This window comes from Elgaria multicarinata, chromosome 3 (assembly GCF_023053635.1).
Source record: "Elgaria multicarinata webbii isolate HBS135686 ecotype San Diego chromosome 3, rElgMul1.1.pri, whole genome shotgun sequence".
Lineage (NCBI taxonomy): Eukaryota > Metazoa > Chordata > Lepidosauria > Squamata > Anguidae > Elgaria > Elgaria multicarinata.
In genome coordinates this window covers 38,228,988-38,241,857 of record NC_086173.1, presented here as the reverse complement: position 1 = coordinate 38,241,857, position 12,870 = coordinate 38,228,988, and the positions used below count along the sequence as shown (strand labels likewise).

General features: G+C 41.7%; 1 protein-coding gene across 1 annotated transcript in view; it reads left to right on the top strand.

Moving 5' to 3' along the window:
• Positions 1-12,870, top strand: part of TEX2 (testis expressed 2) — a 95,458-nt gene that overhangs the window by 76,281 nt on the left and 6,307 nt on the right. The window contains exons 8-9 of the mRNA XM_063120000.1: positions 1,121-1,253; positions 9,711-9,836. Of these exons, the coding sequence (XP_062976070.1) occupies positions 1,121-1,253; positions 9,711-9,836 (259 nt within the window). The remainder of the gene's footprint in view (positions 1-1,120; positions 1,254-9,710; positions 9,837-12,870) is intronic.

Below are 12,870 nucleotides of genomic sequence, written 5' to 3'. Positions count from 1 at the left end.
GTTTTCCCCTCGTCCAAACACAAAGGGAGAGAATAGTCTCAGGATGGTGTAAATGATTTTATTAACAAAATGCCCTGAGACTACTCTGACCTTTTCATCAATAAATTTGTTTACAGCATCCTGAAAATATTCTCTGTGTTCATCTTGGATGCTCCTTGCACCTTCTTTTCCCTCATTCTAAAAGATTGAAATGCGTCTTAGTTACTGGCAGCAAGACCTTTAAGCTAAAATATGGTGATATGTTTTTAGATTTGTGTCCCCAGCCGTTTGGCCTTTTCTTTTCCTACTCACCAATAGAAAGCAGCCCCTGAGAGCTTCCCTGAACTTGAATTTGGCCCTCAGGTTGAAAGAGATTCCACATTCCTAAATTAAATGAACTGAACAACAGCCTGTGGCAGGAAAAGAAAATGGCTGTCAGAATTCCCTGAGGTGACCCTAAGCCAAAATTGTTTCCTCTTTACCGGACCTCCTTCTGTGTTAGGTATGCAGACTTCAGGCTTGTCAGATCTGCTTTGTATTTTACTAGAACACCAAACTCCACCAACTGTAGACCAACTGCAAAAGAAATACACGTAGAACTAAAGTAAAGAGTGCTTCTGGGTCCATTCTAAGCCAACGAATTTGTCTTCATTACCAGAGCTGGACGGAGCTCCCAGTCCTTTCAGACAAAAGCCCAATCCTCATCACCCCAAGCTTTCTTCATTTCAGCAACCTAATTTAGGAAGGAAACGTTGTTGCAGTGGGAATCGGAGACTCTTGCAAATCCAGTAGAACCCAGTCTAACTTCTGCCCACTTCTGTTTTAAGGGAATAAAATGTTCTCTTATTTTCTAGTAAAACGTAATTGTGTCTTGTTTCTGAGACCAGCATGGCAAATGCCATCTGTACCATTAAAAAGCTAAAATTTCCAAACCTGCTGACTTACACCCCCATGTTATGTTAGTGTTTGTAAATTTAAGTAGCTGTTTGACTAGTAATGATAGCCTTGGCTTGCCATGAAGCAAGTGATCTGAAAAAAGAGGTGGGGGATCAATCTGGATATATAGTCTGTGGCTGTGTTTCCTGGATATTATGTGGTGTTGTCACTTATACTTAAAATGTTGCTTTCCCAACAATTCCAGGGCTTTGGATTGACTTGGAAATATCCTACAATGGATCTTTCCTAATGACCCTCGAGACCAAAATGAATTTGACCAAACTTGGGAAAGAGCCTCTGGGTGAAGCAATGAAGGTTGGAGAAATTGGCAAAGAAGGGTAAGAAAGTTTTACTATTTTGTTTTTGATGGTGGAGAAAAAGCTAGAGCCTAATAGGCAACTGCAGTTTTATTCTGTGTACCAGATGATGTGTATGACATTTTTTCTTAGTGAGTGACTGTTGTTACAGTTATGTAGAAGCTGCTGTCCTGCTATGTTGAAGCTGAACTCCAAGTACATTACAGTACACTTATGAGCATTTTCTCTCTGTGTGGAAAGGGGTTGTTTGGTCTTGGGATTCCCTACAAATTGATGAACGACAAATACCAACCACATTGGTGTGTTAGAGTTCAGTTAAACTAAGTTTTAACAACAATTTGTTGACAAGGGATTATTCCAGAAATATTTTTTCTTTAATTCTGGGTGAGCAGAAGGTAGATGTGGATCTCCTGGTAGATCTCTGGGTGACTTGCAGTAGTTTGGCAAGGACTTCTGACTTCCAACCCCTTAACAATTGCAGCAACAAGATGACACACACACTTAAATTATACTGCTTGAAATGAAGACAGTTTGGGGTAACCTGGAGTGCATTTCTGTGCTGAAGGAAGGGCTGGGAGTTCCATTCTGGGCTGGGACTCCAAACAAATTCCTTGGATCAGAATTCTTTAATTCTGTGTGTCTATTTTTTGGACCAGACTTCAGTTGGTGAATCTTGGGTTGAAGTAAAAAAACAAAGTAGACCTCAAAAGCTTGAAGTACCCATGCTTTAATTTCTAGCCTCTCCACCATAAGGAAGTGTGGGAGAAAAGGCGAGGCACAGTGCAAAACTTTTATTATAAGCAGTATTTTTTTTTTAAAAAAAAGTATGCAAATCTTTAAAAATGTGTATGTGTGTGTCTTTGGTTGTACATGGCATGAGAATACATATCCAGTCCAATTTAAATTTTGAAAAGCTAAAAGGCAGCATTGCTACCTTCTCACGTCTCTACTCCCTCCTCCCTAATATTCTGTGCAGTTTGTAGAGTGTGTGTATGTGTGTGTTTCCCTTTGTAGGTTTTTTGTTCTTTCGTTGTGCACTTTTCCTCCCTTTTGCTGGAGGTTACACGGGTTCACATAACAGGAGAGGAGGCAAACCGCAATAAGGTTACCTTTCCCTATCTATTTCATAGAGACAGCATATTGTGGTCATCACTACATCTTGTGGTAGTGAATTCCATAGTTTAACTGTACTCTGTGTGAAGAAGTACTTCCTTTTATTTGTCCTGGATCTCCCACCAGTCAGCTCCATGGGATGATTCTGGGTTCTAATATTTTGAGAGAGGGAGAAAAATGTCTCCTTATCCGCATTCTCCATACTATTATTATTATTATTTATTTATATAGCACCATCAATGTACATGGTGCTGTACAGAGTAAAACAGTAAATAGCAAGACCCTGCCGCATAGGCTTACAATCTAATAAAATCATAGTAAAACAATAAGGAGGGGAAGAGAATGCCAACAGGTACAGGGAAGGGTAAGCAGGCACAGGGTAGGGAAAAACTAACAGTAGAAAGTAACAGTAGAAGTCTGCACAACATCAAGTTTTAAAAGCTTTAGGAAAAAGAAAAGTTTTTAGTTGAGCTTTAAAAGCTGTGGTTGAACTTGTAGTTCTCAAATGTTCTGGAAGAGCGTTCCAGGCGTAAGGGGCAGCAGACGAAAATGGACGAAGCCGAGCAAGGGAAGTAGAGGCCCTTGGGCAGGCGAGAAACATGGCATCAGAGGAGCGAAGAGCACGAGCGGGGCAATAGTGTGAGATGAGATGCATACCATGCATCGTTTTGTACACCTCTATCATGTCTCCCCTTAGCCTCCTCTTTTCCAAGCTAAACAGTCCCAGTTGATGTAACCTTCCCTCATAGGGGAGATGCTCCAGCCCCTTAATCATTCTAGTTGACCTTTTCTGCACTTTTTACAGCTCTATAATATCATTATTTAGGTGTGGTGTCCAGAACTGTTGTTCTAAGTGTGGTCGCACCGTAGATTTGTATAAGGGCAGTATAATACTGGCCATTTTATTCTCAATTCCTTTTCTTATAATGCCTAACATGGAGTTTGCCTTCTTTACAGCAGCTGCACACTGGATGGACATTTTCATCGAGCTGTCCACCACAACCCCAAGATCTCTTTCTTGTTCAGTTACTGCCAGCTCAAATCCCATTAGGTTATACTTGAAATTGGGTTTTTTTGCCTTACACTTGCTTATATGACAGCTTATGTTACAGTTTTTCTTTAGGCTTGCTCCTTCTCCGCTGTTTAGCTAGCATCTCCAGTCTGCATTAATACTAGTAATGCCTGTTGCATTTGAGTCTCTCTCACATTATGATTTTCTTTCCCTCCAAATTTTTTCCCCTTAAACTCTTTATATCTCTTATTCTTAAGAATTAATATTTTGATTGCTACACATACTTGTTTATACTATCCCATCAGTGTATCTGATACTGTGCCAACAGTCCGAGCTTTTCTGTATGATTTTAAGAACATGTGTTTTTAAAAATGTAAATACAAGTTTGTTTAAATGTCAGCCAGCTAGTTCTATTTACTTCATGTTGGCTAAATTAAGTCTCTGCAAGTTGAAACTAGTTGAAAACTTCACCAGGCCAGTTCTTCCCTAACTTACATTTGTTTTTATTTCTTTTCCCTTTTTAATAATATTTGGATTTGTCAAATCTGTGGAATTTCTCTGGTGAGTGGTATTTGTCACATCATCTCATTCCTTGTGGAGTGTTGATTCTGTTAGTGCTGAGGCCATTCAGAGGCTTTTCTTCCCTGGGAGAAAAAGTTGGTTTTAAAAGCAGTTTAGCTCTCCAGTTGCTGACGCCACCTGATTCTGGTGTAGTATCTTTCATAATCTGGATGTGGAGATGGATTCCTTGGAACCAATATTACTTAATAGTTACCTTTTAACCCACATAAGCGTGTGTCTTGAATACACAATGAAGACTAGATTCTTTCGACTCTTAAACTTGTATACACTGGTTACTGGTTCTAACTGGAATCACTGGAACAACTTTTGAACTAGCAGAGCAGGGGTGGGGAACCTCAGGCCTGGGGTTCAAATTTGTTCCCAAAATGGCCATGCCCCTTCCCTTGGCTCCACAGTTTCTCCCAAGTATCTCCAGTGTTGAGGCTTTCCCAACTTTTGTGCAGTTTTTTCCTCTCATTCTAAAAGGTTGAAATGTCTTAGTGACTGGCAGTAATATAATAGGCTGGTATTTTTGACCCCACCCGTTTTGCCTTCAGCTCCTCCCCTTTTGCTTTCAAAAGGGGAGGAGCTGCAATGTACACCCACATCTGCAATGTAGCCCCTGAGACCTTCTCTAAAATTGAATTTTGCCCTCAGGCTTGAAAGAGGTTTCTCTCTCCTCCCCCCAGCAAAGGGAAGGAAAGCACAAAGAAATATTGGGCCTGTTCAGAAGACATCTTAAACCATGGCTTTAACCATAGTGGTTAAGCCAGAAAGCCAGGCCATATTCAGAAGACACCTTAAACCATGGCTTTAACCATGGTTAAGTCTTTTTGCTTTATTCACTGTGGTTAAAGCCATGATTTAAGGTGTCTTCTGAATGGGGCCAATGTCTTCTTTTACCTCGTTTCTTGGGGATGTCCGAAGCTAAGCTAACACATCTTCCTGTTGGGGGTGCAGGAGAAAGGAATGTGCTCTAATTGTATTTGGAGACAAGCATCTCTCCACCAGGTTTAACACAACTTTCCCTGTTATTTGTAAAGTATAGATACTGCCTAAAAAGTAAGCACTTCCAGCATTCTGTTTTAACTAGGAAGTTGTCTAGACAAACAGTTTATTCCCCATCTACAGTATGAAGTGGTAAATCCAGAAAGAGGTTTGTTATGTGATGAATGCTTCATTGGAAAGCTTCTAAGCTTCGGATTCAAGAAAACAGCCTTGCAAATTTAGCCTTCTGAAATCTTTAGATAAAATCAGTGCTTCTGATGCCGAAGGCTAGGTCATAATGCTTTATTGATCGTTCTAATAACAATGGCACTGAAATTAAATTTCACATGGGCAAACTAAGGTCTAAACTACGCGTGATGCAGGAGATCTGTGATTGGCTCTCCCCAATATTTCATTTATTTTTACCTAAAAGCAGCAACAGAAGGAAAGGAGCAATTGGACTGCGGCAGTGAATGTCTCCCAGCCCCTGCCATGCTAATAGCAGCCTGTGCGGGCAATTTCTGTCAATGGAAATTGCATGGGGCAGAGCTAAACACAGACCCAATCCCAGTTCCTTCCCACACAGCTGCTTTAAGGAAGGAAAGAAACATTGGGAGATCTGGTTGCAAGTTTCCCATGTCAATTGTATATTGGTCCTAAATACAATAAGAAAAAAAACCTGTTGCTAAGGCATGGCCATTAAAATAAAATAACAAACCCCAAGGAATAGTCAACACATCAAGAATCTATTTAGAAGGGCTGGGGGGAAACCATGATTCAACCAAAAAAATCATGAGATTGACCCAGTAGTACGAGAAGAAACAGTTTTGTGAAACAGCCCTGCCCACTGGCTTTTTCTCCAAATCTTTGTTCAGCACATTTACTTGGGAATAGGTCTCAGCAAACTCAGTGGGACTTACTTCTGGTTAGGCATGCATAGGATTGCATCATTAAGCTGTGCTTCCCCATCCCTTAAGCCCCCCCCCCCAAAAAAAAGCATGGAATGTTTTTAAAATAATTTTAAATAAAGCACCTTTGGCTATTTTGCAAGACATTCTTACTATTTTGCTTTTTAAAAAAGAAAGAAATATTAAAGATTTAAAAATAGGGTTCCCTGGAATGGTACACTGATTCCATACTTTTAACAAGCCTGCCTCAATCACTGCCCTTTCTTTGGAGACTTTTTAGCATTGCACCTGTCAGGGGGGAAAAATAAGCTGCTAGAAAAACAAAGCACCCACTCTGTAAAAGTGTGTTTTTCTGTACATGTTCAGCTGCTGTCCACTATTATTGTGACCCCTAGTGAATGGCAAAGGACGCAGATAAAGGTTGCACCCGCCAAAATAGCTGAGGTAGAGGAAGCCCACCCCAGCCAATGACCCTGGCTGGCTGGGGAGGGAGGGAGCTTTCCCACCACCACCTGTTTTTGTGGATGCAGCCCCCTGTATGTTTTTGCCATAGGATCGCCAAGAAATTCCCACCTGTGCACACTGTTCCCATCTGTAAGCATCAATAGATTCTCTGGATCACTGCCAATTTCCTATGAATGGCCCAGTTTCCTTGAACATTGGATGGCTTGCGCCAGAAATATTTCATTACATTATTGTTGGGTCCTTCTTACACCCTTCTTTATGAATGCTATGTATGACTTCAAAAGGGGGAGTTTAATTTGTGTACGATGTATGGCTCATATGAGAGAGGTGGTAGAGTAGTTTTCTGCAGAATCAAACTATATCAAATTCTTTTTACTAGGGTGACCCTATGGAAAGGAGGACAGGGCTCCTGTATCTTTAACAGCTGTATTGAAAAGGGAATTTCAGCAGGTGTCATTTGTTTGCATGCAGCACCTGGTGAAATCCCCTCTTCATCACAACAGTTAAAGCTGCAGAAGCCCTGCCCTCTTTTGTATCCATACCAGTCCATAAATCTTGGCAGAATGATGCAGAATGCTGGCTTTCTCTGAACACCATGGTAAGCTACCACTTGAAAGTAGTCTCCTTGTAGTGTGGTTTTGTCGGGTAGCAGACGGCTTAGAAAAATACTGTGCTTATTGCTAGGGCAGGGCTTTGGAAAGACTGGCTGCAACTGCTCACTTTTAGTCCCTTGTGCTTGTAGAACGTGTGCTGCAAAGTGCTAATTTATCAGACTATTATATGAGCTATGGACAGATGGCAGGGGAGGACTTCCTCAATCACTGTTTAGGCTTTCTCTCATATGTTGCTCTTTTTTAGTGCTTCTGTACTAGTATGATTAGAGCCTGGAGAGTTCCCCCAGCTGGGAATGCCCATCAGTTTTCAGTGGACTAAATATCCTATGGGCAGCATCCCACACTGCCTGTGCTTGAGTGCGATCCACTGCTAGCATAACAGGAAGCTAGTGGTTCTTAAAGCAACTGAAAATGCTAGTTTCCACAATGGGACAGGTCAGTGGAGATTTCAGGAGAGATCTACCCTGCTGACCTGTCCTGTTCAGGATACGAGCATTTCAGATCATTCCAAGGATTGTTTTAGTACTAACTTCGTATTGTGCCAGTGGTCTGTCCCATGGGTGCAACAGAATGGAGGAACTGCAGCAGCAGTATTAGCTATTTCCCATTATTTTATTATTACATTTCTATTCCGTCTTTTTTCCTCTTGCAAAGAACCCAAGGAGGCCTACATGATCTTCCTAATTTTCATTGAATTCTCACAACAATCCTGCAGGATAGGTTAGGCTGAGAGCCAGTGACTGGCCCAATGTCTCCCAGTGAGCTTCATGGCCAAGTGGGGACTAGAATCTTGATCTCCTGAGTCCCAGACCAGTGCTCTAACCACTACCTGACACTGACTCCATTACAGACATTACAAATGCTTGAAATGGAGCCCCAACACTTAAAAATAAACAAATAGAAAAGCTGTTTTGGGAGGGATCAATTTGTATTGTAGGGATGTGAGCTTAACCATACACCCCAGACACACAACTTTTCCATTCAAGATGACTCCCCCAGTTGCTCTTCCCATGTAGGCTTCAAAATGGATGTTTGTGAGGGTAAACATGTGATTGGAACCTCACAGGGGATGAGGAACCTTGGGGACTGTTTGGATAGGAGTAGGCAGGAGGAAAAGAGCCTATTTGGCAGGAGGCAAGTTAAGAACCTCTCTCTCCTATCCCTAATTCTCCATCTCAAATTGACCAAACCCTTACGAAGCAGCTTTCCTTTAAAAACAAGCAACTTCTAAAAAACTTGTCAGGCATTCATTATGTGCAGGTAATATTTAGTCAACCAATATACAGGCATTTGGAGAAGCATTGTATTGGCTTTGCACAAGAGAAATAGAGTTGGATCCAATAGTGTCATTTTGTCAGCAGAACTGGGATTTCCCCCTCCCCTGCACCTTCAAAATCTGCTCCTTCCCCACACATGCCCTCTGGAGTAGATTTTTTAATAGTGTGGAGGGCTGCAGGGGGAGGGGAGAGGGAGAAAGTCTCATGGATTTCTACTCGTATGGCATTTGATTTAACCTATAGGATGTACATTGCCATCTGGGGGAGAACCCTGTGAATGCTTTAAAACCCAGAGTACCTCAAAACAACATGTGGACTCAACTCTAGATTATTCCAGCCATTCCCACCTACAGTAGTGAAACCTACATTGTGTCGTTCTCCCAACTACAGATTATGAATACATTTCATCCCATGGTAAAAGCTAGTGAAGTCTTCTGCTAAGGGATGCAGCCTAATAATAATAATAATAATAATAATAATAATAATAATAATAATTTGCCCAGTGCATTAAAATTGAGTAGAATTTTTTGCTTTAAAGAGAACTTTGATTCACTGTGAGATTAAAATACATCTCTAAAGAACTGCCAGACAGTAAAGAGGTTGTATAAACGATACCTTTATTGTACATTGTGACCTTCCCTAACCTGTAGTGGGCCTGTTTGGGACTACAACTCCCATCAGCCCCAACCAGCTTGGCCAATGGTCATGAATGCTGGAAGTTGTAGTCCAAAACAACTGGAAGATACTATGCTGGGGGAGGCTGCTATATTGTTTCAAGCTTTTTTTTTAATATGCCAGCTATACTTTGAATCCAAGACCATCGCTGCCTTTATGGCTACTTACCCAATGTCTTGTTTTACACATCTCTAACTCCGTACTGCTAACAACTAGTCTGATGGGCAGATGTGTCTCAATTATGGGTGCAGTGGGCAATAAGAGGCGTGTAACTATATATGAGAGACATGAAAACTCTTCTGGAAGCGCACAGCACTGGCAAAATCAATCCTAACTTTTCATACAGCAATCCATTTGGACTTCCCAAGCATGCCCCATCAAGTTAAAAAAAATGTACTAAGTCGAACTTCTCATCATCATATTTTGGTAGTATAGTTGTCTGCACTGTATTTAATTGTACTGAAAAGTCACTTATAAAGGTGATACATTTCTACACATTAAACTATTACACATTCCATATGATTGCATGCAGGATCCTCACACGTGCTTCTTTTCATTTTAAGCAAGGTTTGGCATAACTGTGCTGAAGGAAAAAAATGAAGTTGTGCACGACTGTGTCAGAATCCCAATTCACTGGAAACAGAAAAGAGTGCCTTGACAGCAGTACAGTCTTCCCCTGCCCATATGCCCTCCAGATGTGTTGGGACTACAGTTCCCTCATCACTAGCCAGCATAGCCATTGGCCCTCCAGGTCAACATCTGGAGGGCACCAGGTTGGGGAAGGCTGTTCTAGTAGTCCTATAAGGCACAAAAAGAGTATTGAAGCTTGACTTCCGCACTGAAATTCCCTACTTCCCTACTTCCAGCTTCAGGCCAAGGGCATATTGCCTTGCAGACAGCGATGAAGAATCTTCTAGCGCTGGCTCCTCAGAGGAAGATGATGCTCCAGAAGCAACTGGAAGTGAGAAGCTGTTAGTGCCAGGAGCAGAAGGGTGAGTACTACTGTGTTTTCGCCACAAGGCAGGGGGTTGGTTGTGTTTGTGACCACAGCTCATTACTGGTATTCTTTCAAATGGTGCATGTTCAGTCACATACCATAAACAGCAAATGTATGTTATCCATCAAAAAGGCCTTGGGCCACTCAACTGGTGTTTTGAAAGTTCATGGTGTCTATATGGTAGTGACACAACTGAATGTAATGGAAGCCTCCATGATTTTCCAACACAGCTGCTCTTGAGCAAGTGAAGTTGGCTTCGGGCTTTCAAAGGAGTGCCAGTGGAATGCACATGGGATTTCTGTGCTGTCTTTCCATATTTTTGTTGTAACATGCATAATAATTTCTCGAGCATCAGTCCCGTGGTGAGATGTGTGATCTCCACATCTATATCTGAAACATGCATTTCTTGCTCTAGAGGACACTGAAAATCAATGCTTTGTATGCTATACTAGCATAGATCGAAGAAACACAAGTCACTCATGCATCCTGTATCAGCACTTCTTTTGAACATCTGAAGTGGTCCTAAGTGAGAGTAGATACATTTCCCTTATCCTGAACTTTGGGCTCACTACAGACAAACTGATTTCATCCTTGCTTTAGGGCTGTGAGTCCAGAGAGCATATAGAGTCCTGAGGGTAGGCTTCCTCAATAGGGTCCTTCCGGATGTTTTTGCTACAACTACCACCAGTCATAGCCAGTATGGCCAACAGTCAGAGATTATGAAGTTGTAGGCAAAAACATCTACAGTGTGCCAGGTTGGGAAAGGCTGCACTAGGACATCTTAATTTCTCTTTCACTGATGGAGGGAATGGTGGACTTGAACTACAAGTTGTAAATGGAATGAGCAGATGATAAAGGCAGGAGACAATATTGTCCCACAACCTAAAGCTCCATAAGTCATGTTCTTATACAGAGATCTAATGTGGGCACAGCCTGTTTGGGGAACTATCAGATCTAGTCCACCTGGAAATACCTGTTCTTGAAGCCAAGGGACCTGCAGGGTGCTAACTTGCATTTTGTACTGGCCTTTTCGTATGGAATATGATTCTCAGCTGGACTGAATAAATAATGTACATCTGGACATCATCTGGCCCACATGCAACTCTGTAGAAGGTGCAGTGATGAGGTGACAGCATCACCAGGCCATTTACTAGGCTCTCAAGTTGGATCCAAACGTAGTCATACTTCAAGCAGAACCAATGAAATCAATGGGTCTTTAGTTATCTGTGACTAAGCCCCATTGGTTTCAGTGGGTCTACTATAAGTATGACTGCATTTGGATCCATTTGTCTGAGAGCTACGTCTGCTATGAACCTCAGCTGGGAAATATACACAAACTGCCTGATACACCAAAGATGCATCATTGCTGGTTCTGAATGGGAATGAAATGCTCCCTGCTTCCATTAGTGTCCACCGTACTCCTACGCTGCTATTCTCCTGTTCGTCCATATAAAGCTCCTGTCTTATGAACACAGGAGACGGCCTTATACTGAGTCAGATTGTCTATCTAACTTAGTATTGTCACTGTATTAAATAATTAGGATGAGAGAGCCAGGGACAGGAATGGCATGCACATGGCTTCAGAAATAAATCCATATGCTTGAAGGTCTCCCCAGGAGGAGGAATTTGCTACTTATTACTGTTGTTGTTAAAAAGCTGGTGAATCAATTCTCTTTTATCATGCCAGTTCACGCTAACAATAAACTCATTTAGCAGTTAAAAATAGCCAGCTGTCACACTCCCAGTGCCATCTGGAAAGGCAAAGCATTTGGGCTGAATGAAAAACGGTTGCTAAACATTTGTAAACAGGAAGGTATTTCTGCTGGCTTTTTGAGGATAATGCTATAGCTGTCTGCATGTCTCTGTGTATCTATTTTGCTGGTGGTGGTGGTGCATTGATCTTAGCAAAATCGTAAATAATTCGTAAATAATCATAAATAAAAATTGTAAATAAGGCTAGTCATCTTAGCAAAATCGTAAATAATTTAGCAAATCTTAACTGATGATGGCAATTCCAGGAATGGCTACTTAATTGGATACAGTTGCTATGGGCATCATTTGGATTGTCCTCTTCATACTGTGTTCTCTTCATTGTCCTCTACATTGTCCTCTTCAATCATCATACAGTGATGAGTAGTCTGCCTCTGCACCTTGACTGTATGCTCTTGGGTAAAGACCTGCCAAGTGGCCACACACAGTTGAGGAATCTCCGGTCTAAGGACTAAATCCAGCCTTCCCGGGCTCCAGCGAAGGCGTCGCTCTTTCCCTTGCCCACCGATGGTTGGGTGGTTTCCCAGCTTTTGTGCAGTTTTCACTTCATTCTGAAAGGTTGAGAAGTTTCTCTTAGGGCCTAGTTGCAGGCAGTAAGAGTTTTAAGCTAAAATATGCTGTACTTCGGCCCTTCCCCCTTTGCTTTTGGCTCCACCCACTTCTGGAATGCGGCCCCCAAGAGCTTCTCCAAAATAGAATTTGGCCCTCTGGCTGAAAAAGGTTCCCCATCCCTGCCCTGCATGGATCATGCTTGGCATTGTTTTCAAGCTTCTCAAAGACATGACTTCCCTGTTCTTAAATATCAGGCTTTTTAAAATATATATAATCTCATTCCGCATATTTGCACCTTCATTTTTATTGATTTTATTTCTAATGTTGGTATTCCACCTTTCTAACCCACTGGGAGCTCAAAGCAATTGACAAACAACACTGCAGCACAACCAATATCGGGTTAAGAATAATAATGCAACAAGGCAAAAAGTTCTAACATTGATAAGAGTTGAACCAGAAAACCAAGGGTAGTATCCAATTAGTATTGTAGTCCAATGCATCTGGTTGATAAGAGTTGAACCAGAAAACCAAGGGTAGTATCCAATTAGTATTGTAGTCCAATGCATCTGGAGGGCACTGAGTTGGGGCTGGCCTCTAGCAGTAGGCAAATATTTTGACAGAAATGCTACAAGCAAATTCATAGTGTGCGCTAAATGACATCTGCATTCTGCATCTCACTGGGAATTTTGCCTCTCTTCTGATTTGCA